General features: G+C 38.6%; 1 protein-coding gene across 1 annotated transcript in view; it reads right to left on the bottom strand.

Moving 5' to 3' along the window:
• CECR2 (CECR2 histone acetyl-lysine reader) overlaps window positions 1–22,610 on the bottom strand; it is a 145,727-nt gene extending 123,117 nt beyond the window's left edge. The window contains exon 1 of the mRNA XM_088141268.1: window positions 22,258–22,610. Within this exon, the coding sequence (XP_087997394.1) occupies window positions 22,258–22,497 (240 nt within the window). The 5' untranslated portion in view covers window positions 22,498–22,610. The remainder of the gene's footprint in view (window positions 1–22,257) is intronic.
• Between the last annotated feature and the right edge of the window lie 213 nt (window positions 22,611–22,823).

Here is a 22,823-nt window from a genome sequence, read left to right as displayed (position 1 = left end):
TTTGTACTGTTTTTTGTAATCTTGCTATAAAAAACAGTAACGTTGGAAGAAAAAAAAGTAGCAGATATCTACTACATTCCCCCAAAATAGCATTTATTGAACAGTTGTGAAATGGCATAAAATACTTAGCAACAACCACTTATGAAGGAAGTATCTCTGAAAAGATTCTGAATTATTTTGATCCTTCCCAAATTTCTATTACTTTATAGGGGTAACAGCCCTATAACAATATCCTACAACAATAATAAAAGAACAAAAATTGTATTCAAGGTTTACTGCAAACTGACTTCTAGATTAATTTAATATCCAAGAATAGAATCATAAACCTGTAATAATCTATAATTATTATTAGATTTTTATCTCACCTTTTTTTAATATATGTATCTTGGTGAACTCGAGGTGAACATACTTAATACTCCTGCCTCCTATTTTCCCCACAACAACCACCCTGTGAGGTGGGTTGGGCTGAGAGAGAGAGTGACTGGCCCAAAGTCACCCACCAGATGGTTTTCATGCCCAAGGGAGGCCTAGAACTCACAGTATCCTGGTGTCTAGGCCAGCACTTTAACCACCACAGCAAATACGACAGGGTGGAGATGGCAATTGCTATGTTCTTAACTGCAGCAAAGAAGTTCAGAAGTCACTACTTTAGATATCTTTCTTTTTCTTGCTTTGTTATTCTTCACTTTTTCTTTTACCCTTCTATAATTTTTTTTATTTTTCTATTTCTTCTATGTTTCTGTAGTTTTTTAAATCTTTGTAAAATCTTCTTTTAATAAAAAATTATTCATTAAAAAAAAGATTGCTGAGGGAATAAGGGTAGGGAGAGGTATGGAATGAGAGCAGAGTATTTGTGGTTATTATTTAGCATGGGCTGTGGCCAATAAGGCCACAACAACAACAACAACAACAAAAGGCAGCTTTACTTGGAACAGCTTACATCCTGTGATGATATCTTTAACACCATCAAACAACATCTGCCTATCCCAGGTCCTTGGGAAAGACTCGACGGGTGGATAAAAATGCCAAATCCAGTCTAAACATCTGGCTGAATGTGTGACAACATAATAAATAAATAAATAAAAATCCCCCAGTGAGACACTCACTACCTTGATGTGGTTGTGGGGCTTGCATGCTCTGAGGAGGATGAGAGCTATGCCAGAGGTTCGACCATACTGGACAGGTCTCATCAGAGAAGCCAGATGAACAGTGTCTCTCTCATAAACAATATGGTGAGATGTAATTTACAGAAACCTATACTGGATTGGTTGTTGCTTGGGTCAACAAGACTCAGGACTGTTGGCTGAGCAACCAGGGCCAGCAGCTGCAGAACTACTGGAAGAAAAGTTGTTTACAAATATACAAAGACTGAAAACAAAGAAATAATGATCTGCTATTACAAATCATGTCCAACAAGAAGAGGATATCTGAAAAGAATGCACTAGTTCTGGAAAGAACAACATCCAGAATCAGAACGACAGAACAGAGGCTAGCAGATCAACATCAATTTATAACACGAAATAAAGTATTCACAGAAGTAGAACTGGAGCAACTGCGAAAGTCTACCCAGGGTGAAGAAATCAAAGTCTTGATAGAAGTAGCTCAGACAACAGAGAAAATCCAGGGGGAGTCAGTAAGAGAGGAAGCCAGCATCACTATTAAATCATTCTCATTCCCAAACCAGGCACCCTCTCCTGTGTCTTCTCAGAAGGAACAAAGCCCTCTAATTAAAAAACAAGAGGAACTGAAACAAAGAATAACTGAGCATCTAGAACAGCACAAAGACAACAGAATAAGGTTGTCTGCACTGAAGCTTGTTACAAAGAAACAGCTAGCACAAGTATTAAAAGATGCCAGTACTGTAATATCAAATATAAGCACCAGCTCACTGCAAGAAACAAACCAACTGATGTCCAGCATGGCTGCAGTTATAACTGAATACCTTGGATGAAAAATCAACAAACAATAAAAAAAGCCAAACAGTGCACCACCAAAATGGAAGATCAGGGTGGAAAATAAGATCAGCATGCTAAGATCAGATGCAAGCAAGCTAGAACAGATGAAAGAAAAGAAGCTGAAGAACAAGAAGACCAAAGAATACCTGATCAAGAAATATCAGTTAGAAACAAGGAAGATGAAGGAAGCACTGGAAATAATAACGCAGCAAATAACAGCCATAACTAAGAAGATCAGCAGATACGAAACTGGAATTGCACACTATAGGCAAAATCCCCAATTTCATTCGAATCAGAAACGTTTCTACCAATTCATCAATGGAGAGACTGCAATGAACCAGTCAACATCTGACAAAGAAGAAACAATATAGTTCTGGGCACAGCTATGGGACAACCTAAAGAAATTCAACATGAATGCAGCTTGGATAAAGGAGGTAGATACAGTGGGGCAAAAAAGTATTTAGTCAGCCACGAATTGTACAAGTTCTCCCACTTACAAAGATGAGAGAGGCCTGTAATTTTCATCATAGGTATACCTCAACTATGAGACACAAAATGGGGGAAAAAATCCAGAAAATCACATTGTCTGATTTTTAAAGAATTTATTTGCAAATCATGGTGGAAAATAAGTATTTGGTCAATATCAAAAGTTCATCTCAATACTTTGTTATATATCCTTTGTTGGCAATGACAGAGGTCAAACGTTTTCTGTAAGTCTTCACAAGGTTTTCACACACTGTTGCTGGTATTTTGGCCCATTCCTCCATGCAGATCTCCTCTAGAGCAGTGATGTTTTGGGGCTGTCGTTGGGCAAAACGTACTTTCAACTCCCTCCAAAGGTTTTCCATGGGGTTGAGATCTGGAGACTGGCTAGGCCATTCCAGGACCTTGAAATACTTCTTACGAAGCCCCTCCTTCATTGCCCGGGTGGTGTGATTGGGATCATTGTCATGCTGAAAGACCCAGCCACGTTTCATCTTCAATGCCCTTGCTGATGGAAGGAGGTGTTCACTCAAAATCTCACGATACATGGCCCCATTCATTCTTTCCTTTACATGGATCAGTCGTCCTGGTCCCTTTGCAGAAAAACAGCCCCAAAGCATGATGTTTCCACCCCCATGCTTCACAGTAGGTATGGTGTTCTTTGGATGCAACTCAGCATTCTCTCTCCTCCAAACACGACGAGTTGAGTTTAGACCAAAACGTTCTACTTTGGTTTCATCTGACCATATGACATTCTCCCAATCCTCTTCTGGATCATCCAAATGCTCTCTAGCAAACTTCAGAAGGGGCCCAGACATGTACTGGCTTAAGCAGGGGGACACATCTGGCACTGCAGGATTTGAGTCCCTGGTGGCGTAGTGTGTTACTGATGGTAGCCTTTGTTACTTTGGTCCCAGCTCTCTGCAGGTCATTCACTAGGTCCCCCCATGTGGTTCTGGGATTTTTGCTCACCATTCTTGTGATCATTTTGACCCCACGGGGTGAGATCTTGCATGGAGATCCCTCCCAGATCAAGGGAGATTATCAGTGGACTTGTATGTCTTCCATTTTCTAATTATTGCTCCCACAGTTGATTTCTTCACACCAAGCTGCTTGCCTATTGCAGATTCAGTCTTCCCAGCCTGGTGCAGGTCTACAATTTTGTTTCTGGTGTCCTTCAACAGCTCTTTGGTCTTGGCCATAGTGGAGTTTGGAATGTGACTGTTTGAGGTTGTGGACAGGTGTCTTTTATACTGATAACAAGGTCAAACAGGTGCCATTACTACAGGTAACGAGTGGAGGACAGAGGAGCCTCTTAAAGAAGTAGTTATACGTCTGTGAGAGCCAGACATCTTGCTTGTTTGTAGGTGACCAAATACTTATTTTCCACCATGATTTGCAAATAAATTCTTTAAAAATCAGACAATATGATTTTCTGGATTTTTTCCCCCATTTTGTCTCTCATAGTTGAGGTATACCTATGATGAAAATTACAGGCCTCTCTCATCTTTTTAAGTGGGAGAACTTGCACAATTGGTGGCTGACTAAATACTTTTTTGTCCCACTGTAACAAAGAAGAAGCTGAAAGAACTTGTAATAACAGCAGAAATGGTGGAGAAAAGGGCAAGGAAGTCCAAGAATTGGACAGCACCAGGTGAAGATGAACTGCATGGTTTTTGGTTGAAACATCTGACTGTCTGTACCCACTCATTGCCAAGCAATTTAACAACATACTGCAAAGAGGTGAAATTGAAGATTAGTTAACATCTGGCAAAACCTACCTGATCATGAAAGATCCAGCAAAAGGGGCAGCACCAGCAACTACAGGCCAATTACCTGCCTGCCAACAACATTTAAATTGCTAACTGGTATGATAGCTGATACAGTCCAATAGCACCTAGTTGAAAACAAACTCTTTCCATCTGAGCAGAAAGGAAACTGCTCAAACAGCAGAGTGATCAAAGATCAGCTCCTAACTGACAAGATGATTTTGGAAAACTGTAAGAGAAAGAAGACCAACTTGAATGTAGCTTGATTGATTACAAGAAGGCATTCAACTCCCTGCCACATGACTGGATAATCAAGTGCCTAAAAATAATAGGAGTCAGTAGAAACATCAGAAGCTTTGTGCAAAGATCAATGGCACAATGGAAGACACAGTTGCTGGTCAATGGTGACAGCCCGGGAGAGGTTAATATCAAGAGAGGAATCTTTCATGGAGGCTCACTGTCACCACTACTGTTTGTCATTGCATTGATTCCTCTGTCAACAATACTGAACAAGTCAGGCCATGGCTATCAAACATCAAAAACATCTACCAGGCTGTCCCACCTCCTTTACATGGATGATCTGAAGCTGTATGGAAAAACACCTTCTGAAATGGAATTGCTGCTCAACACTGTCTGAATATATAGCCAGGATATTGCAATGGAGTTTGGACTGGACAAATATACCACCCTTACCATCAACAGGGGAAAAATAACAAAAACTGAAGGAATCAAGATGCCCAATGGAAATAAAATCAAGAGTCTGGATGAAGAAGATCAGTACAAATACTTGGGCATCCTTCAGGCTGACAACATCAAGCACACTGAAGTCAAGAAGGTTAGTAGTGAATACATCAAAAAAGTGAAGATCTTAAAGTCCAAACTCAGTGGCCGAAATACCATCAAGGCGATTAACACCTGTGCAATTCCAGCCATTAGATATACAGCTGGAATATAGACTGGACTCAAGTTGAACTAAAAGCCCTGGATAGGAAGACCAGAAAAATAATGACAATGAATCATGCCCTTCATCCACTCAGTGATGTTGACAGACTCTACTTACCAAGGAGCATAGGTGGACGTGGTATGTTGCAAATATAACAGACAGTTGAAGAGGAAAAAAGGGCATTGGAAGAATATCTCAATGACAGTGAAGAAGATGCCCTGGAGCTAGTACAACATGAAGACTTACTGAATACCAAAGATACCAAAGTGGCCTATAAGAAAGATCAAATGAAGAATAGAAAAGAGACATGGCAAGGCAAAGTATTACATGGCCAGTACACACACACACACACACACACACACACACACAAAACTAGCAGGCAAAGCAGATAACAAGAAGACCTTGCAATGGCTAAGAGCAGGAAAGTTGAAGAAAGAGACAGAGGGGCTAATTCTGGCTGCACAAGACCAAGCCTTAAGAACAAATGCATACAAAGCCAGAATTGAGAAGACAGCAACAGACAGCAAATGCCGCCTCTGCAAAGAAGTTGAAGAAACAGTGGACTACCTACCATATTTTTCCGACAATAAGACGCCCCCATGTACAAGACGACCCCCACTTTTCTAACCCAAAATTAAAAAATCAATATTTTAAAGATAGTGCAGAGCACATTTTTATTTAGTAATTAGTTAACATTTACCTGATACACTCGGTGGGAGGAGGTCCAAACAGTCTCTCTGCAGCTCTATTTCCATGCTCTTTTGCATAACTGATTACATTCAAGCACGAGTGAAACTGCAGATAGCTTGTCCCTGCAATCAGCCTTCCTCTAATTGGTTTGTTCAGCATCAGCTGACATCAGTTACATCAGGCTCGTGATTGGAGGAAGTCTGTTTGGGAGACAAGCTATTTCACTCGTGATTGGAGGCTAGCAATAGGAGGAAGCCTCTCTGCAGAGACAAAGTTTGGCAGTTTTGCAACCGCGATTCTCGGCTGACTTTCTTGAATAAGATGCCCTTCAGTTTTTAGGGTAAGGATTTTAGAAAAAAAGTATCGTCTTATAGTCGGAAAAATACGGTAGTTAGCTGCTGCAAGAAGATCACACAGACTGACTCCAAACAACAGCATGACAAAGTAGCAACAATGGTGCACTGGAATATCTGCAAGAAATACCACTTGCCCGTAAGCAAGAACTGGTGGGATCACAAAACAGACAAAGTAATAGAAAATGAAGAAGCTAAAGTGCTCTGGGGCTTTAGAATTCAAACAGACAAGCACCTGCCACACACACCCCAAGCTTAACAACTGTTGATAAGAAAGACAAAAAAGTCTGGATAGTGGACACTGCAATACCTGGAGACAGCAGAAGAGAAGAGAAAGAACTGGAGAAAATCACAAAATGTTAAGACCTGCAAACAGAAGTAGAACAACTATGGCAAAAAAAAGCAAAGACAGTACCAACAGTACAGTGGTACCTTGGGATACGAACGCCTCTACTAACGAACTTTTCGGGTTACGACCAGCTCCGGCCGCAAAAATTTACCTCGATGTGCGAACTCCGCCTCGGGGTACGGTCATTTTTCCGCCCTGACATGTGGTCCGCGGCCATTTTTCCGCCCCTGACACGTGGTCTGCGGCCGTTCTCCCGCCGTGCGGCGCCTGGCTGTTCTCCCGCCACGCCCGGCCTTTCTCCCGCCTGACACGTGGTCCGCGGACGCCAGAACGGATTAACGGTAATTACATTGAACCTTATGGGAAAATTTGCTTCGGGGTGCGACCAAATTCGGAGGGCGGAATGGATTAACCGGATTTACATTGAACCCTATGGGGAAATTTGCGTCGGGTTACGACGAACTCAGGATACGCCCAGAGTCACGGAACACATTAAGTTCGTATCCCGAGGTACCACTGTAATAGGTGCAATCCCAAAACATCTGGAGCACCACTTGAAGACCATCAGCACTGAGAAAATCATCATCACTCAATTGCAAAAGGCAGCTTTATTTATTTTATTTATTTATATTTCAAATTTAATCATCGCCCATCTCACTCACTTTACTTGGAACAGCTTATATCCTGCGATGATACCTTTAATGCCATCAAACAACATCTGCTTATCCCAGGTCCTTGGGAAGGACTCAATAGGTGGATAAAAATGCCAAATCCAGTCTAAACATCTGGCTGACTGTGCGACCAACCATAATAATAATACTTTTGCCAACAATGTACTATTGGTATAAATCTACTAAAAATAACATTCTGATTTACAAATCTGTTTTATTTCTGGTCCATTAATACAAGTTCATCCTTGTATTAAACAGTTCTCAGTCCAATGATCTAGAGAGTCAATATTCTACTAAAACTAATCAAATGCTAGCATCCATGACATACTTTTAATTGAGATTAAATTTGCTATCTACATTACAATTATAGAGAGATAAGCATACATTCTTTGTAACCTATGCATAATCTCATTCATGGTTATAATTACTCTTAACAGTTAGAAAATAACATTCCTTAATACATTTCTAACTCTGCTAAAGAACTCATTGGGGAAACTTTAATTCATGCATTAAGTGGTCAAGTGGTGAACTGGGCTCATAGACCTAACTGGTGACTTGATACTCTAAATTTTCTATGAGATCTACAATTGTTTCAAAAATGGCATAATACAAGATCTAAGTCAACTTTATTTTTGAAAAATAAAAATAAAATACATTAACAAAATGTTTGTATGATGCCATCATTTTGGTTAACAAATATCCATTAGCAGTCATAAATTTGCTTAATAAAAGTTTTGTTTTTTAAAAAAAACAAAGGACTCCAGAAATGCTGCTAATTACAGAGGCACCTCTCCAAACATAATCTGATAATATTGCTTTCCAGTAAACCAAAAGGAACTGACCACATTAGAGAAACTTGCTACAGTGAATGGATCTGTTAAATTAACACATTTTCTGTCAACCAAATCAGCTGCCTCTAGTACCATTGTTGTCAAGACAATAGAGACCCTAGGAATGGGCACCCATTTTAAAAGGAGCATGTCTATTGAAAAAGATACACTCTGGAGGAATGAGCTTGTGTGTTTAGTTGGATTCATTACTGTATGGAAGAAGGCAAGCTGCATTGTTCTCATAGGCAACACAGATGCAATTACTATTGCTGCAACTGGGAAAACAAAATATACTACAGTACTTTTCATCTATATCTTTATAACAGAACTTTAAATGTGTGTCCCTTCTCATAGTGATTTGTAATAGTTTAGCAGCTATTATTTTCTATTTCCTCTTCTTCAGAGGAAAAGTATTTCCTCTGAAAAGGTTTATGAGAGCATCTTTAGACAGCATGAAGAGTAGTCTTCCCCCTCCCCCCATGCCCTACCAAACAGGCACTGAACAGATGCCAAGCATGGAGTGCCATCAATATGCAATTGCCATGTTGGGAAGGACAGAAACCTTAAGAATTAGGCTTGTTCAGCAAACAAAGCTTGACTGCTTTAACCCAATATATTATTTTGCACTGTAGTAGGCCTTCTCCGAGCTCTCACTGGGGCAGTTGTTTGGTGCACATACAACCCTGCTAAAAATAGTGTATTTCCTAAAGTAATGCAAATTCACAATTTTTAATATGTTGATTTCAATTGTCAAAAATTAAACTGCAGCTTCTGTGCTGAAGTTTCATTAACTCAACATATTTCAGCACTGAAGTTTAACTTATTATCCAAACTGGTATTTCATACTAAACTTCAATGAAGAACTATCAAAATGTTTATTTTATTTATCAAATTTATACACCGCCCATCTCACTGTATAAGTGACTCTTAGTAAGTTTTCATTCTTTTTACACCTAATGGGATACCATTGGTAGATTGAGTTTATAAAATTACAAATGGAGCCAATACTCCCTTCACACAATTCCAAGAATTCCTTCCTCAATCTAGCATTACTCAGTGGTGAGAGAGATGCATTCTACGTGTGCTTAAGGACACTCTTCTTGTCTTCTATTACCAAGTCTTATCTGCATCACAATTTTCATTATAGCCCACATAATGACTAGCCCATAGGCTTATCACAGATAATGTACTATTACTGAGTTATGGGAAGCCAGCATTAGATCTTTGCAGGGGACAATGGCAAGAAATTTGGAATCCACGGAAAGCTGAGAAATATTGCAAGTATATGTAGTACTGATTTTCTTCAGATATATATTGTGTACAACTTTCAAATTTGGTCTAGTGGTTAAGGCTCCAGGCTAAAAACCAGGAGACTGTGAGTTCTAGTCCTGCCTTAGGCGTGAAAGTCATCTGGGTAACTTTGGGCCAGTCACTCTCTCTCAGCCCATCAGTCAGGCTTGGGTGACAAGCCAGTCTGTCAATTCCTGTCGATTAACATTCAGTTGATCCAAAAAAAAAAAAAAAAGCAAACCCTGCACCTGCAGGAAAAATGCTAGGAGGGAGGGAGGAAGATACAGCTACTTTCAAATTTAAAATTATAGAAACCTAATTTTTAATAAAGAAACCAACCACAAATAGTGTTAAAGATGGAGTTATATGCTGGAGCATCTCCAGGACCAAAATATAATTTATCATTTGTTAGCTGAGAAAATGAGAAAACGTTTAACGCAGAACCATAAACACCATAGCAAACAAAAACAAAGGTTTATTACCTAATAATAGACATATTACTTATTAAATAAAGGTATATCCCATCTCACAGAACTTTTCAAGTTATCTCAAAAAATAAGAGAAAAGCTTAGATTTTTATGGAAAAAATAAAACAAGCTTCTCTCACACAAGTCACAATTAAAAATTTGAATATTCACTTGCACTCAGTAATGTAATTGTATTTATACTACTGAAAAATGCAATGTTTTATTACCATAAACAAAAAATAATACATTTATTAGATTTATACAGTATCCTGTTCTGTGTTAGAGAATATATTAAGTATTGATGAAATCTTTGTAAACTAAAACATATACCTCAACTAATTTCATGGGGTTATTTTGTTCCTTGAATTTGTTTATGCATTTTCAGACATGAAAAAAAATTGTTTTCACAATGTAAACTAAAATCTAAATCTTGTAAAAATGCATTACAACTGTTGCAAAATCAATATATTTGGTAGACTAAAACAACAAACATTTGTTGAGGTGGTCAATTACACTAGGTTTTTGGTGGTATAGGAATATGTAGATCTGAAAGGAGGCAAACCCATAAATTATAAAGGCAAATTAATTAATGGCAAGATACAAAGGTGGGGAAATCTTTAATATAACACTAAAGATAATTTATTATTGCACATTTTCTTCCAAATATCATTTAGAGAATTTGCTATGATAAATCTTGTGGGGAAAAATCTGGTTTATTAATTATATGCTACTCATATAGCATAGTTCCAGGGACTGGTATTTAAAACTAAATGCTATTGTATTTTGCGATGCTTATTCCCAGGTAAGCTCACAGAGCTTCATTTATAAAGACATTTAATTTACAAAATACCAAATACCAAATAAGAATTCCATAAATTATCCCTATGCACACATTTTCATCAGACACTCCCTAATCAAAACTGGACTGACAATGCAGTTTCTGAACAACATTTCACCTCAATTCGATTTCTCCACCAACACTGTTCTCCTTCATATCACATAACTCAATATCTTTATAGAAATGTAAAGTATGACTATGTCGAGACTGTTTAGTAGTGGAAAAAGATAGTCAAATCCATATAAATCATGGTGCAATTACATAATATAGTAGTAACACATTATTTATCCACTAATACCACAAGTTGATTTAAATAAAGCTTTTGTCACACTGCAAGATATCAGCTGAAATTTGCAAGCCTTAAAATGAACACTCCTACTCTAGAAAGAAAAGGAAACAAGTACTCAGGCACAAATTAATACTTCAGAGCCACATGCACCTCTGTAAAAGCTTGGATCATTGTAATTTTCACTGTGAAAGAACATGGCATAATAGTACTAATTATATTTATTTTTAATAACATCAGATTTAATTTTGTCCTAATCCCATAAATTTGGCCAGCCCAAGAAGAAAAGAGGGAACAGGGACAATTTTTTATTCAAAATCTAAAAGAAAAACAAAAAAATTAAAAATAAAGAGTTTGGAAAGAAAAGCATAGGAAAAGTAAATTAGTAGCCAAAGATTTGGGAAAAGTATATACAGTAATATTGATTTTTCTCAGATTTTTAGTACAACTGATACTTCTGTTGCAAGTGTTAACCATTTTACAGATTATTCATGAAACATATGGAAACCAAATTTGTGAATATACTGTTCATTGTGAGCTTCTTGATACAGAGGAATCAGCCAAACAGATCTAATTAATCTGAGACTCCTTCCTTCTCCAGGCCTACTAACTACTTTTTAACTGAAAAACTATTCCTTTCCCATAACATTTTGGCCTCCCATTTACCTCAGACCTCTCATTGTTTTTATTTTAACAGCCCATTTTCCAAGTGACTTTCTCCTGTAATCCAGTCACACTACAGAACACAATCAGTCCCTGCAAAATCAGTTTTACCTTAAAATCGAATACACTGTAAATGCATCCTGTACATAACTACTAAGAAATTAGTATCAAAGTTAAATCGTGCTTAGAACCAGGACAGCAGATAGACCATACAGCTTTAGCTAGTTGCCTGATATCAAAATTAAAGTTGAGTCAAAAGTTATCTATAGAATACTTTTGGCTGAAATTGAAGAGTGGCAGGGGAAAATTTCTACAAACAATAAATGAAATCTTAGAAGCAATATTCTACTATCAACCAGTAATCTTTGCAGTAGATAACAGTTGTTATTTCCCCATACCCAAAACATAACATAATTTTGTTGGGGGCTTCATAAAATAATGGCAGCCATGTTTTCCATAGAAGCCACAACTGCCACAAGATCAAATAATATTAACTAGGGACTTGGGAAGGACCTTGTTGGACGGCTGTGATCTAGCAGCCAATAGAAAATGTTCCAGGTTATAGCAGTGAACTGTTTTCCAAATTGTATCCAATGCCCAAAACTGACACCAATGTTTTTGCAAAAGTATTTAACCAAGGGTATAACCAAGGGGGTTTCTGTTAACATTTCAGGGCAGATTCCTCACGGAATGCCATTTGGTACTATCCTTGCAATTTTATAAGCCAATATCCTCCACAACCGACAAACCATGATGAACATATCCCATCTGAATATTATGAAAGATTTGTGCTAAATATGAAATATTTATGTAATGCTTGTATGTTCAATAATATCACAAGTTCCAAATTTCAATTGCCACTACTGTCTGTGTTTCTCCAAATCATGAGCAGGACAGTAAAACAGGCATTTACAGATAAGAATATTCTACATACCCATAGGAGTACACAGATATGTGGGAAAATATGTAAATTTTTAAAAGCAACTCCTTATCCCCCAAAGCAAACTGACAACATCCATAACAGCTTATTAAAGCCAAGTATGAAATCTGTATTGTAAGGTATGTATTTCCCATTCCTAATTCCCTCCTCACTGATCTGGGGTGCTATAAATGTTTAAGGAGTCTGATCATTTTAAGACGTGGAGTCTTAGAGATGGGGAATTTATTCACACTGGAGAAAAATCTTCCAGTCCTTAAACATCTTTCCAAGAGTTCTAAACTATCAAGAGGACAGGGCCCCTAAAGCCTCACAGCATCATGAAACAATGAGTGAAATTAGGAGTGGGAATGTAGAAATCTCCTAACCCCAGTTCTCTTCCTCTCTGCTTGCTTCACATACCAAAAAGATGGGGTAATTACCCCTTCTTCCACATTTTCTGTTTACCCAGCCATAACCTCAGTGGTTTTAATTCAATAGGTCCCTGCTATATTGTAAATGAAAAAAAAAAAGGTCTCTTGAAGGTTGAACAGTCTCCATGCAAACTGTACTAATAGATTCATTTCTGACTTCAGCTCTGGTTTCCAAAGGCCTTTCCTTTACACCTGAATTATTCTTATGGATTACTAGCTAGAATACCTTCAAATCTTTTACTCTTCCATCAAATGTTGTCCTAGATTTTTCAACAAGATCACTTTCTGGACATTACAGGGTAGCTATACAACAGACTAGGGGTTCCTAAACCTTTTGCCATCACACCTTCCTTTATTTAACCTTAACATACACACCTCTCCTAAAAATCCAAACACCAAAATGAACACATATGAACAATGAAAACAATACAATGAAATTTTGGGAAAGGTGGATTTATTGTAACAATGTAACTAAAAGTTCTTCACACCTTCCCTGGACTCTGCCTCCACCTCCCCAAGGGAGGTACACATCAGTTTGGGAAAGACTACAATAGCCAGCATACTCATCCAAACCATTTAACTGAGATGCTTCACTCACAAATGAAGAACATCTCTGGATCAGCTTCATGAAGCAGTAAAGTAGCCATAGCCAGCTGAAAGCTTGGGGCAATAGCTTTGAAGGCTTTGTAAGATCTGGGCATGCCCCGAACATACTTTCCCCAGGACAGCTAGCAAAGTAAAATATCTTATGGAATGCCTAATAAAAGCCTAGTAACTATCACAGTATACTTGTCAGTTGTTGCATATATCTCTGTGCTTCCAATTACTGCCTAGAGTGTAGTTCCACATAATCCAAGGGACCCTTTTAGTGATCAAAGACTACACATATTTTTGAATGGAAAAACCAAGATGAGATACTGGTGCAAAATGAAAAGAGCTGTATGTCATGCACGTGGATATGGAACAGTATTGTCCATCACTGTATTTGAGACTTTTTTTTTTAATTTCTGAACAATGCTGGTTTACGTTTTACCCTTTAGCCTATATGGGTCTCCTGCCACAAAAATTGAGGGAAACTGTTAAAGATGTTCAGCTGTTGTGTTTAGAGAAGGCTTAGAGATCACAAAAGGAGTTTTTTAGGGGCAGGGGTTCTCTGTTATTCCTTAGACTACCAATCTAGACTATAATACAGCTACACTTGTTCCATATACTTGAACAAAGATTCATTCCTGAAGAATACCCTCCAAGCATTCTTAAAATTACAATATTTCCTATCTCCCACATACAAATAGAATGAAAAACAAACTCATTGGGCAAGGACTATTTACCAGCAAGAAGCCTACTGAGAACTATGGGTCTGGAAATTAGGCCCTACAGCAATTCCAAGTGTCAATTCTGCATTATCCCAGCTAAGCTGTAATACTATCAGTGCTTAAGTCACTTCCTCACTTTCCAGTATGCTATATTCCAGTACTCTCTGACATTCAGTTAACATAGGATGAAGAAGCCACTCTCCGCAAAAGAAGGTAAACACATAGAGATGTGCTGTAAAAATATAGCATTATCCAGACATCAGTAGGAAAACAATCAGTTGCGCAAGATATTCTGCTACTGAACTTAAAGTCACCATAATTTAAACAACAACAAAAAAGCACCAAATGTGTTATTTTTACCTATTAACATCAAGAATTGTTTCCTTCAAATTTCAGATGTTAAATTTATTTATTTTACTAGCCTTAGAAGGGAGCCTGACTCCAGAATAACTCTAGGCAGCCCACACAGTTTAAAAAAGAGATAAAACAATAATTTAACATATCATAGCAAAAACTACATGGCATTATTATAGTAACTGATGTTACAGTGAGTAGATCAGTCCATTCCTATCCTGCATACTTTGACTCTTCATAAAAAAGCAAAAAAAAATCATTTTATGGTTTCAGTTTACAGTCTGTCTTTGTATATGTTTAACTAGTGACAGAATAACACTTCATGTTTCTTACGGATTCTATTCCAAAACACTAATACTACAATAAACTTGCTAACATTGAACATACAACAACTCTTTCTTGTTTATATTACCATAAGAAACATTAAGATGATAAAGCATTGCTCTAGTAGTGATGGCGAACCTTTTGAGCTCAGCATGTCAAAAATTGTGCCTAACTTGATTCTGCTGATATGTCGCCCCCCCGAACAAAAGAGAAACAATTCTTTACATATTCATTTATTTAAAAAAGATAGTCCAATCATGTGTGGTGCTATGTATTAAGAAACATCAAATAATTGTGAAATTTATTGTAAATTTGTTGTATTTGTTACAAAATAATTACAAAAATGAAATATGAGTAAAACAGTTTCTTTGGTAACTCAAACAGGGAAAATAGTTGTTAGGTGTTGGTGAACACTGGCATGTCACCCAAAATGCTGTGGCATGTCACCTTTGACATGTGTGTCATAGGTTCGCCATCACTGATCTAGTACAAGCAGCTAAAAACTAAATAGACCAGCAGAGCAATATAAGGTAAAAAGATGGCAGGTTTCATATTCATTTGGATCTATGAGGATAAAGAAAAATCAGGTACATGTGCAAGATGCTGCAAACTAGGAAGGTATATACTTTAAATTCGGTACTAACAATAGACGCAATCAACCACTGAGATTGGTACCATTAATGGCCAAGTTTTAAAGAGTATTTACTAGTTCCCAAAAAAGCTATTTCTAACAATCTTATACATCCTTTCTATTTCCTCATCTAGATTAGGCTCCTAATATATCTTAAATATCCTTGAAATTCTGAAGTATTCAGTGCCTGGAATTTTTTCTGGAAATGCTCTGAAACATCCTTTTTTTTTTTTTTTTAATGTGCAATATTCTTTTTGCACATGCATCTCCCTCATGTCCCACTGAACTTTTGACCTGGTCAGAGCTGAGCCACCTCCTCCCCTCCAAACCCACAGCTGCGATGTCTTGAAAAGAGGGATCCTGAGTCGCGTGAGGCAGCTGTCTCTGCGAAAGCCAGCATGGGGGCTTGGCTGTTCAACATTTTCTTCCCATAACAATACCCAGAGCCTTGTCTGATGGATGCACTGCTTTATGTAAGCCAACCAGCTTTGTAAATCCATTCCCCTTCTTCAGCCTATCTTTAAAGAGTGGTCCAGGAAAAGAAAAAAAGGAACATCTGCTTCACACATTGAGATATTCAGCTGGTGGATGAAGTACACATCTGGAAAGATCACCATCTACTAGTTTAGTAAGCATAATATTGTGGACTGAGAATGAAAAAGACAAAAACCTGGACTGTAGGGATGAAAATCCAAGTTTTTTTCAAGTTTCTTCTCTAAAAAGAACAATTTAAAAAATCAGTATATAGTAAGGTGCTCTTTTGTATTTTACTACCAGTAATCATCCCAACTGGGGGAAATCTTATAGGCCTGCATAAATTCAGAACCAGGTGAAAAAAAATCCTTTGTCTCACCACTGCATAGAAATGTGATAGACATACTTTCATTTCATGCTGACATTTAGAACTAGAAATAGTCTCTTAACTTTTTTTAAAAATTGGCACAAACAGTTCAAAAGCATTTAAATTTTTATATGCATGTGCTACCAGTGATTAATAGCTGGTGTGAAATGCACCACTGTGCATTATTTCTTCTTTTCAAGCTCATATTTTCTGGAAAAAAAATTCTGTGCAACACTAAATATCTATGTCAAGGTAGGTGATGCTTGCAAAATTTTCAGGGTCCATTCTATCTGATTATTATGCATTTCTGTTGCTATGTATAAAAACTAGCTTGCTTTCTGTTTTTATCCTTTTTTCTTTTTAAATATCTACTTGATCAATCTTTCCTAAATTGGTACACTCCAATTATGCTGGAACTCCCAGCATTCCTAGCAAGCAGTGTTTGTGGACCTGTCATATCCTGGTTAGTTCTGGAAGAGTAAAATTCATTATACTTGGGATGGCAAGTCAGATGTTGTGTATATCAATATAATATATTCCATATGTTTGACAACAGAGCTACAGGGCTATGAAGCTAAACAGCTGATTGCTCTAATATTAATTGAATGGATAACACTTAATAACAAGTCTTAAACTCCAATCATCCCTTCAGCATATCAAAAACAGGCAAGTCAAGAAAGGCCAGGAGATTAGTAAAGTGAAGGAAGGAATATAACGAAGCACGTCTATCAACCCCATTTCCCAAACAATTTACACGAAAAGCAGAAGTAGTCTCAAGTTTTGACTTTAAAAGTGGTACATCAAAAGATGGGCTGGCTCATTCAGCAAATGGCAACAGCTGGCTGACCTTGTCTGGGCTTGGAAGCTAAACAAGGTCAAGTCTGTGAGTACTTGGAAAGAAGACAAACAGGGAATCTCAGGACTGTACGCTTGACTGGTAAACCTGTAAGAGGTAAATGTCAAACCACTTCCACACTGCTGCCAAAAAAAATCTTCCAGTCTAACATATGGAAACAAGACATAGAAAAAAATTACATTTGTAAATAGTGGCTTGACTCTCTTGTCATAAATCTACTAAATAAATGAATGTAGTAATTGATCATCATTTGACAAGGCAATTACCCATTTTTAAAATGCTTTCTTCTGACAATAACTTGTGGATATACTAATAAGAATTTAAGGAGTCTTTTTCCTATGGTTCTCTTTTTGGTAGTTTAAAGACTGCTATCCAGTCAACACAGCAGTACCAGGTGTAGGAATCAGAAAATAAGGTACATTTCTGAGCAAAGATGTATGGGATCAGACTGCGGAACATGCTACCTTTATTTGTTTCATAATACTGAAAACCTAATGAAAATAATAGCAAAAGAAGGTTGTGAGACTACTACCTTCATGCTACATAACTTTTCAAGTATGTACTCTGGGAAACCAAAATAAAATTCATGCTGATAATGTGAGGGTAGATACCATAGAATACACATGAGGAACAGCATACATACATGAGCAAATCACTCAGGAAAAGTCCAGGTACTGAATTTCTAAGCCCTAGGTTCAAAAGGTATGATACTGAAGATAACATTTCTAGGCTGGACAAACAAATCAGGAAGCACTTTAAGCCTGCACAAATACTACAAACTTCTTAGTAGTATTTAGCAGTGCCCATAATCTAAAGCCACCAAGACTTATCAATTACTAAGAATGTGCATGGCTGGCACCCACACATTGATTGCTTTTATTTTTAAACTTCACATGCATCTTCCTTACATTCTTAAGTTGTGGAACAACATGATGAAAATCTCTTATGAATCAGTATACATTTCACATACAGAAAAACTATGAATCATAAATACTCATTGAAAAGAAATGGTGTACATAAATGGCTGACCCTCCATTTCAAGAATATAGATGGGCAACTGATCATAAATCACAATATTTTAGTTCGTACATGAACACTAAGTAAAATGATAACATATCTTAATATATAATAAAATCATTCAATGTGTCTTCTGATAATACTAAAAATAATACTGAATGCAAATGTTATAAAAGGTAAAAAACCATCAAAGTTGCTTAAAACTGTTGAGAAACATGTTTCAATGAAAAAAATCTTATATTACATTCATTTCCATGATAAAGTATATATTCAAATTGTTCAGTACAAAAATGTTTATTTTCTGGCACTTGTAACCATGAAATAAGAGAATCGTATAATGAAATAACATAATCCACAGCTGAAGTTCTTGAAGCAAATAAAAATAATGTTGAAAAAGCATATGTAGGACTTTTTCACAATACTGATCCTTAACAAAAAACAGTACAAGTCATTGCATCTTCAACATCTTCATGATGTTCATTGCACCTTCAATATATTCATGATGAGTCACATAAAGATTAATTGCACAAATGGTGGTGTGAAGCTTTAGATATAGTTTGACATGCTTCCAACAGAAATTCAGTGCTTCACCCCACTACTCTGCAAGTGTTTCCACGCAGTCTCATGTATATATTTTCCAGGAAAATTTCACAGCTGCACCTTCCCAGCACCCTCTTTTCAAACCATCATTTTCTTCCACTGCCCCCAAATATATTTCTAAATAGAAATCCAGTATAACACTTCTAGTCATGCTTTTGTCTCAACTTAGTTCCACTAATAACAGCTTCTATTTCATGTCCCACAAAACAGTACCTATTTTAAAAATATTATTATATTCAATATAAGCAAATATAGGTCTGTAGGTATGTTTTTATTAGAGGGGAATAAAACAAGAATGTGCAAAGCTACATAATCACAAATCTTCCTTCCTCATCTCCCTCCAAAATGCATAGTTTCTCCAGATCACATTAAATATTCCCATTTGGCATGGAAGCTGAGGAACTAGAATCCAAAGTGACTTACTTGTGAAACAAACCAGATGCTAATTTAGCTTCCAAAGGTGAAAGGCTAGTACAATTGCCTTTTATCATTGTAAATTCAAGATCTTTCCGCCTGCTTCATATGCTTGGACAGAGAATTTTCTTTTAAGGGTCCACATCAATAGATGGAGGAGGAGCTCTCTTTGCTAAGGAGCACTATCACTGGAAGATAATTTACCCTTTCAGAAATTTAGCACTGCATAAGGGATTCTCTCCTCCCTCAACATTCACATCCTGTTCAAGGGCTTTTAGGAATTCTCACATCCTGCTGTACTGAGTATCTTGGGAAAGAAGATTCTGACCACCTTTGAAAATCACAAACATGTCACTGCAATACTTAACTCACTAAAGATGAACTGAAGCCAAAACTAACATTTAAGGCCAGAGAAACAGAATCTGAACATACCTCCTTGTATTTATATTCAAAATACACAGTAAAGCATTATACTCACAATCATTAACCATACCTTACTGCTGAGTCTGACTATGTCAATCACACTTACATAAATTACAATACAAGATGGATTTGACTGATTTGTAAAATTAGCCACAAAAATAATATTTGGCAGTATAAATTTGAACACAATTTATGTTTTATTCCCTGTGATAAATTTTGAAAATTGGCTTATTATTAGCACATACAACTTGTGCTGCTCAAACCCAACATTTCAGCAGGGACATATAAACACATGTGTGTCTCCATAACTAAACACCAGAATGTATCCCAGCTTTTAATAATAGCCTATGCCTAATAAGACACAACAACTAGCAACTTAAGGGCAAGTTACAAAAAACCTGAATGTATTCTTTATTCATCTGCAGAAACAAGGTAACCCATGCTCAATTCTATATGTTGCTTTCCTCATACATTCAGCTAAGGATATTTTTTCTATAGATCACAGGTCTGAGTCCCTAGTAGTGCTACTATTTTAAGCAACCTTTAGGGAAGGAATTATTTTCTTTATTCCAAATGCTATCCACACCATATATGTATTATAATACTAAACTAATGAATAGCTAATATGAACAGTTCCCTAAAATAAATTTTTTTTAAAGCAATTATATATTTTTATTTTTCACTGAGTTTCTCTTAGGCTATGAAGAGAACCTAACAGGATCTGCTTATCATACACACTTTAAAAGTTGGAAAGAACATCAGAGGCACTAAAGTTGTTGCATCTGTTATAAACAGATGGTAAACCCAGGTTTAATCACATTGCCTAAGCTACTTAAGATCTTGGAATATGACACAGGGCCTCTGGGAAGTCTGCTTGGGATACACATATCCTGCTCATATTCTTCCATTTGACCTAATTACTTTCTGTATTGGTCAAATTCTGCACAAATCAAATGAAGGAATAAAACCACTGCCTCAAATTCACACACTTTCTATGAGTAATACACCATATTAACAAGTGCACAGTATTGTATTTTTAAGACTGTACAGTACACTGGAACAAACAAGTGAGCACTGCTTGGACACCCTTTCTAAACCTTGGAATTGTAATGCTGGATAAACAGACAAAATACCAAAGAATTCTAGAAAAGATTGATATGCAAGTGTAACTTTTTCATTGTAGAACTTGCAGTAATTCAGTATTACAATAATTGTGTTTATCTATTTTACTAAGTGCTAAGCAGATTTCCCAACTTCAGCTGAATGAATTTCAATGTGCTGCTTTCCTATGAAAAAGCTAAGTCCAAACTCCAGATAATCTTAAAAGAGAGAGGAGGAAAACCATGCACACCGCCTACTCATTTGCCACAAAGCCTACAGCTTGATTATCACAAAACTTGGGGGCAGCTGTGGCACCACTCTAGCAGGCAGAAACAAAACTCCTCTTCCTCTTACCCATCCTTTCCCTGCAGGAATAATAGAAGCAAAACAAACTCTTTGCAAATCATTGGACTGATCTCAGGCCACCAGAGAGATAAGAGCTATTATTTGAGATGGAAACTTCTATCTTGAAATGGAGACCTCTTTTTAAATACCTGGTAGCAAAACTTTGAAAAGAGCAAGAACAGCAAAATGGATGGCTTTAGAATCAGAGCCATCCTACTTCTCTACAGTTTGTTCAGTGAACTGATAAATAAAAAAGAGGTAATCAAGATAGGCATTACTTTGGTTTAAAGGCGGCTGAAGTCTCAATATCGCTCCCACACATCCTGGCTCCGAAGGAACAAACAAGGATTCCTTGGGGTTATAAAGAAAAATCCTCCCCGCCGACCGTGACACTTCATAGGCGGCGGGGGAAAGGGGAGAACCCGGTGGAATCAAGCTTCCCTCCTACTGCGAAATACGCTTTAAAGGTTTTTTTTTCTTTTTTAAAAAATAAGCGATAGTACAAACTATAACGAAAACGGTTGTTTGCCACTATTTTGTATCTGCAAGGTAAGGTTCCCCCTTCTCCAGACAACTGCTAAAACTTGCCTACTTCAGCGTTTCGCAGATCAGTGTTTACGCACGTTTACTCAAAAGCTCCCCCTCCCCCTCCCCCAGTGGGTCTTTCAGCTTCCCTCTGTCATTGTTCACACCGACGCCGCCACAATCTCCGAGCGACTCGGCGGCATTACTTTTTAAACGACTTTTAAACACCGAAGGAACCACACAACTTCTGGAGAAGCGTCCCTAGGAGACACGTGGGACAATTTTACCGGAGGGGGGGAATGGAGGGAGGGGGGAGTCAGGATCGCGGACATTTCTACTCCCCCCCTCCATCCAGCGTGGGGGCAGGCGCTCAAGAGCCTCCCCGCTGAGGGCGGGCGTGCGGCCGAGCGGCTTCTCCTGCTCCGAGAAGCGCAAAAAAGTATAATCCTGCCCCGCCGCTGCCCCTTCGGGAGTGGGGGGGCGGCGGGTCGCTCGGCTGGCCGGCCGGCCGGCCCCACCGAGCACGCGCACGGCCCCAGGACCGCTCCCTTCCCCTTGCCTCGGAGCCCGACTCACCTCAATCTCGAAGTCAGGCAGGCGGAAAGCGGTTCTGAAGAGCGAGCAGAAGTGAGCGATGGCCGGCACTTCCCACCAGGAGCGCAGCTCACTCAGGGCGCTCGTCGCCGTGGCAGACCCGGCGGCGCTGGCCGTCGCCGTCGAGCCCTCCGGTCCTCCGGTCGTGGCTGAAGTAACAGCCGCCGCCGCCGCGACCCCCCCCGCTCCGCCGCCGCAGCCTCCGTCCTCCTCCGGGCACATCTCCCTCCGGGCCCGCGGCGCGAGATGCTCTCCTCCCTTCCTGCGACCGAGCTGCCCTCTTTTCTCCTCAGCAGCCGCAGCTGCCCGCTCCGCGCCCGCTTCTCGGCATGGGGTTCCTCCGGGTTGGCGCCTCCTCGCCCTCCGCTCCTCCTCCTCGCTCGCTTGGGGGTCTCTAGGGCAGGCGAAGGCGGCGCTGCTCCCGGCGGTGGCCGCCGCGCGGACCCATCTCCCCTTTGGCCTCAGCTCGCCGCCGCCGCAACTGTTGCCCGGTCCATGCGACAGTTTAAAAAACAAGCGCGCGCTCCCCTACGCGCACTACGCCGGAG

This window comes from Python bivittatus, unplaced genomic scaffold, assembly GCF_059951505.1.
Source record: "Python bivittatus isolate LINGU-HERP-01145 unplaced genomic scaffold, Pbiv_v1 ctg000330_np1212, whole genome shotgun sequence".
NCBI lineage: Eukaryota > Metazoa > Chordata > Lepidosauria > Squamata > Pythonidae > Python > Python bivittatus.
This window is presented reverse-complemented; position numbering and strand designations above follow the sequence as displayed.